The 5,312-nt window shown below is 59.9% G+C and overlaps 2 protein-coding genes across 2 annotated transcripts in view; one reads left to right on the top strand and one right to left on the bottom strand.

The window, feature by feature from the left end:
* Window positions 1–4,930, top strand: part of ACD (adrenocortical dysplasia homolog (mouse)) — an 11,198-nt gene extending 6,268 nt beyond the window's left edge. Inside the window, exons 6-14 of the mRNA XM_009330370.1 lie at window positions 173–217; window positions 948–982; window positions 1,363–1,520; window positions 1,706–1,793; window positions 1,930–2,010; window positions 2,689–2,787; window positions 3,028–3,716; window positions 4,122–4,198; window positions 4,395–4,930. Coding sequence (XP_009328645.1) covers window positions 173–217; window positions 948–982; window positions 1,363–1,520; window positions 1,706–1,793; window positions 1,930–2,010; window positions 2,689–2,787; window positions 3,028–3,716; window positions 4,122–4,198; window positions 4,395–4,458 — 1,336 coding nt within the window. The 3' untranslated portion in view covers window positions 4,459–4,930. The remainder of the gene's footprint in view (window positions 1–172; window positions 218–947; window positions 983–1,362; window positions 1,521–1,705; window positions 1,794–1,929; window positions 2,011–2,688; window positions 2,788–3,027; window positions 3,717–4,121; window positions 4,199–4,394) is intronic.
* The window catches only part of RLTPR (RGD motif, leucine rich repeats, tropomodulin domain and proline-rich containing), a 24,794-nt gene continuing 24,037 nt past the window's right edge, over window positions 4,556–5,312 (bottom strand). The window contains exon 33 of the mRNA XM_009330369.1: window positions 4,556–4,656. Coding sequence (XP_009328644.1) covers window positions 4,556–4,656 — 101 coding nt within the window. The remainder of the gene's footprint in view (window positions 4,657–5,312) is intronic.

Here is a 5,312-nt window from a genome sequence, read left to right as displayed (position 1 = left end):
GGGGAGGGTGCTTCCTCATCTTCCCAGAGCGGCACTGACCCTGGGAGTCCTGGTGTGACCTGGTTGTGGTGGGGACTTTTAGTTCTTTGAAAGAGGAGCGCTCTCCCTCGCAAGCTTTGAAGGAAGATGAGGGTTCGGAGGGAATCGGTAACTGGCTTCTCTCTTGCTGCAGGAACCAGGAGCCCTCTGTGCTGCAGAAGATAAAGGAGCTCTGGCTGTAAGTATGGGGCTAGCCATTGCTGGGGAACGGATCCAGACACCATGAGGAGAGCACGCAGGCTCTGAGTGGGGTTAGAGCAGGCTGGCAAGGGCAGGCACAGGCTACGGCAGCTCCCGGTTAACCTGTGGGACTCCCTGCCCCAGGACGTGACAGAGCAGAGTAGACCATGAGACCCTGGTGACGCAGAGGGCTCTCCAACCCAGCCTCTTCCTCTGAGCTGGGAGGAGAACTTGCTTCTTCCAGCCGTGGGCAGCGTGGCCGGGTAGGTGAAGCCCTGCACAGCTCATTCTCCGCTCCATGCTTGTAGCCCCAACTCTGGAGATCCTCAGGGGTCTCCATCGGTCCGTCTCCAGGAACGGGCCTCCCAGATGGGTAGTCCTGGGATACTGAGCGGTGGCCGGATCCGGCACCCAGTGGGGAATCCACTGCTTCCACGAGCTGCTTCTCCCAAGCCCGGGTGCTCGATCTGCAAACCAGAGCTGCAAAGGGCTGCTGGCCTGCGTGTGTCCCAGCCGTAACCAGGCTTTAGAATCATAGAATCATTAAGGTTGGAAGAGACCTCTAAGATCATCGAGTCCAACCGTCAACCCAACACCACCACGCCCACTAAACCATGTCCCTCAGCGCCTCATCTACATGTCTTTTAAATACCTCCAGGGATGGTGACTCAACCACTTCCCTGGGCAGCCTGTTCCAATGTCCTTTGTCTTCTCCTTGGTCATTGCAGGAGGAGTCTCGCTCTGAAGAACGCTCCCAGCTCAGGTAAAGGGTTGGGGGGGGGCACACGATGCTCTGGCTGCTTGGTGGGGCTCCTGGTTCTTCTCGGCTTGGTCTACGTTAGGGAGAGGTAGCACAAACGTGACCAGAACTCACAAGGCAACATTGCTAAGCCTGAAGCAGGATGAGATGGTGCTGACAGCTAAAGCAACGTGGGCCATGGCACGCCCATGCTCACGCTGCTGCTCCAGGACCTGTGTGGAGAAGGGAAAGCTAGTTCTTAGAAGCAAAGGAAGTGCAGAGTTTTGCGTTTCCACAGGTTTCAGTGCACGTGACAGTCATGCAGCAGAGTAAAAGCACTTGCAAGTGAGGCTTGCCTGAATTAAGGTGTCTTCTCCACTGACACTCATGTGTTCTCGCTCCAGAGCCATCCATCTCTCAGCTCATTGATGCCATAGGACAGAACCAGCTGGAGGTTTTGAAGGAAAATGCTGAGGAATGCTTGGATTTACGGATGCCCGTGGAGACGCCAGCGACGGACGAGGTTCCCGTCACCCAGTGGGAGGCAGAGCGCAAGAAAGAGGTCAGCCTGGCCGCTGAGACAGCTCATGGTGGGGACCCTGCTCTGGGTGGGAGAAGGAACGGGACGAGCGGCGGGCAGAGCTGGAGGTGCGCTGGGGAGATGGTGTTCAGCTACCAGTTACGGGTGGGCTCCCGCAGCTTGAGTGGGACTGCCCAGTGAAAACCACGTAATGCGTCTCGTTTCAGAGGGGTGAGGGCGTCTTCACGGTCCCAGCCAACACGCTGGTGATCCCTCCTGAGGAGGAGGCAGTTGCTTGCCGTGCTTCCAAGGCAGGTCAGTACGGTGGCTTCGTCTGCAGGGTAGGCGGGTGGACAAGAAGCAAGGGTCTCCCCGGGATGGGGAGACGACTTCCTTTGCTCTGACTGCACACCGTGCTGGGATGTGACCAGCAGCTCCCCTTTCATTGCAGACACAAGCGAAGCATCTCCCGGGAGGAGCAGCGATGACAGGACGGTGCCAGGCGACCTGAGTGTCGTATCCCAAGCCAGCCGTGAGTAGTGGGACCTCCAGATCCCGTCCAGCCTCGTAGTGTTTTCCTCTGAAGTTGGCTCAGCCCATCTTCTCCTTGGATCGAGCAGAGGAGGTACCGGCACGGCCAGGTCTTTGGGAGACCAGGACTCCCAGCCCTGCCTTGAGCGGGCAGGGAATGGTCCCATTCCCGCAGCCTCCTGAAGCTGAGCAGGAGCTGTTGGGAGCACGACGAGTTGTTTTGTCCTCCCTTTGATGCCGTCACGGAGCCTGAGTTGCCTGCCCGAGTGTGGGCTCTTGGCTGGCTGTGGTTCGGCACCGGGATGGGCTTGTGTCACCTCACTGGGCTTGGTGTCGCCAGGCTTTGCTGCAGAAGTACCTGCAGGAGCTCCACGTAGGGGAGGAGATGAAGGGAGCTGCTGTCCTGGACAGTGCAGGGTGTAGGAGAAGGTCTTCCTCCCACCTGCCTGCTCTCTGGGCAGCGTCTGCCTCTCCGCTGCCTGCTACAGGGGCTGGCTGAGGTCGTGGACGGAGTCTGGCTGGAGTACACCCCAGTTTCAGCTGGAAGGGGCTCTTGGAGCTCTCCTCGGCTGCCGTCTCTGTCCGAGACCTCACGCGCAGTTCTTTGTAGCCACCGCAGGGTTGGGAGTGGGCAGCTGCTTTCTTTGCCAAAATCAACCCCCTGACTTCGTTGTTGCAGCCGCAGAGTCAACAGCCTTGTCGGAGAGCTCGGAGGAATCCCTGGACAACCCCTGGAACAGGCTCCCCCCAATATCTTTGACCCTGAACTCTTCAGATGGTGAGTCCCCATGCCCCAGGGCGTCCAGCCTGCCTTGCTGGCAGGAGACGACTCCTCTCACGGGGTGACCATGTAGCTCATCCTGGATGCTGGCTTGCTTTCCCCTGGCCAAAAAGTAGTGCCGCAGTGCTCCCATTGCCCTGTGCCTGCATCGTTCCAGCTCCGACGCTCTCCTGCCCAACCTTCCCGGTCCCACCACCAGCCGCCTGCCCAAGCTCACCATGCATTTTCTCTTACCAGAGAGGACCTTTCAACACGACCTTTCACCGAAGACCCACCAAGATGTGGCTGCTGACAGCAACACCCCTGACTTGCTGGAACCCTGCAGCCAAGATTCTCCCAAGGGCTTGCCGCAGGGAGAGCCGGTGCAGACCTCCTCTCCCTCCCTGCTCCACTCCTATGGCAATACCAGCCCGGTGGAGACCGGCACCACTCAGGCAACATCAGCTGCGGAGGCATCCTGTGATGCCCCCCGCCCTGCTCGAGGCCCGCAGGTATCGGGGGGCTCTCAGGCCCCCCTGCCATCTCTTTCTCCGGCTTTTCCTGTCTTGCCCAGCAGCCGCTTGCAATCCCTGCCCGAAGGGATGCCTCACAGGGAGCAGGCGGACTCCAGTGGCACAGCTTTCCCTCCAGCTCGTGCCAGGACCCAGGGAGGAGATGCTGTGGGTGCCAAGAGGAAGCTGCTGGCAGGAGATGGCCAGGCACTGCCGGCCCTCGGTGGGCAGCAGCATCCCCAAGGTGCCCCGTGGGGCAGGGGGAGAGGCGGAGGTAGGAGGGTGGAGCTCGTGAGCACATGGGGCACGAAGAAGAGCAGAAAGGAGGAGCGGCGGCGCGGAAAGGAGCTCTCTGAGGAAGAGGAGGAGGAAAAGCAAGCATCCCCAGTGAGCGGCCCCAGCTCCAGTCTGGAGCAGCACAGAGCTCTGCAGCCGGTAAAGATGAAGCAGCTGGTGGGGTCCCCTGGGGGGTGGTCCCCGGGGAGGTTCTCTGTGTCCTCCCACCGCTGGCGTCCATCCCCGAGGCCTTTCCTCACCTGGCTGGTGGGGATGGGGAGTTGAAAGCGGGTGGCGGTGTAGATGCTGGCCCTAACCCTCCCGAAGGAGGATCTGGGGCACTGGGTGAAGGTGGGGTTGAGCCCGAGCTGGCTGGGAACCAACACTTGCTGGAGCATCTTCCAGCTCTCCGGGTAAAATAGGATTGGAAGAGCAGGAAACGATTGAGGGACAGACTCCAGAGTTTTCCTAGGTGTACCGGGGTCCCGGGCTGCGTGGCGGGGCTGTGCTCTGGGTTTTGCGGTTGGGGCAGACCAGCCTCACCCTCCCCCTTCGCTTCTGCAGTACGTGAGGGAGAAGCTGGTCCAGTACAGATACGAGGCACCAAGCCCCGAGCTCTGCGAGCGGATAAGGTCTGTCAGGTCAGTGCAGCGATGGCCTCGTACGGCTGTCCCTTGTTCCCCCCACAGCTGGCCCCGTGGGATGCGGGCGTCGCTGCTTGCATCCCTGCAGCGGGTCCCCAAACTCTGCCTTACCCCCTCGTCCTCGTCCGCCATGCGGCAGCATGTCCCCAGCCGGGTCCCTTCTCACCCTGGCTCCTCCGGTCTGGTTTCGCAGGATCTCGAAGGCGATGCTGAAGTGGGCGTGCTGGATACTCACAGACGGGGAGGTGGACTCCTGAGCCCAGCTCATCCTTTGTTTCTTCACCGGTTCAGCGAAAACAGTTTGGGGCTGCCTGGGAAGAGCAGTTGAGGGAGGGATGGGGGGACACCAGGACCTCAGTCCCCGAGGGGACTGCTGAGTGGGTTGGCCTGGCTGCAGAGACCCTGGCTCCAGACGTGCTGGGGACATGACCTGTCGAAGGCCAGCACCCTCAGCGCTGAGAGGGGAAAAAAAAGCATCCCTTCAGGGATGCCTGTGCGTGAGCCAGCGTCCCTCTCCCACCTCTCCCTCCTTTCCGAACGCCCTGGCCCAGCGACGGGGGACAAGAGGTGACCTGGCGCCACCGCAGCAGGGGCGGCAGCGATGGCAGAGGCCCCACAACCTGATCCCCGCTCCGAAGGCAGCGTAGGAGTTTGGACGTTTTATTGATTGGTTTAGGTAGGGTCCTGCACTGTTCGTTACAAAAAATATCCTGCAGGGTTATGCTGTAGAAATTAAAAATAAAAATTGTATATTTTTTAAATACACAGCTCTTGTATTAAAAAAAAAAAAGGGGAAAAAAAATAATAAGCATCTTGCTGTTTTGTCGTAAACATCCGTGTAAGGAATGCATTTGGTCCGGGGCGGAGGTCAACACAGGAGAAAGCCGCTTGGGTGTTGGGGTAACGCTGGTGCCATCGGGAGAGCTGCGGGGATGGCGAGGCCGGCGCGGCTGGAGCTCGGCTGCAGAGCTGCGTGCTGAAACGCCATGGGTCACGGTCCCGCTGATGGAGACTTGCATCTTGGGGAGGGGCCGGAGAGAGCGGTACCCCGCGGGGTGAAGAGCTGGAGTGGTGAAAGGGCCCTGGTAACGCTTGCTAAGAGTGGCTGGGT

The sequence above is a fragment of the Pygoscelis adeliae genome, unplaced genomic scaffold (genome assembly GCF_000699105.1).
Source record: "Pygoscelis adeliae isolate BGI_AS28 unplaced genomic scaffold, ASM69910v1 Scaffold458, whole genome shotgun sequence".
Lineage (NCBI taxonomy): Eukaryota > Metazoa > Chordata > Aves > Sphenisciformes > Spheniscidae > Pygoscelis > Pygoscelis adeliae.
Note: the sequence above shows the minus strand (reverse complement) of the source record. Positions and strands in the feature narration are given on the sequence as shown.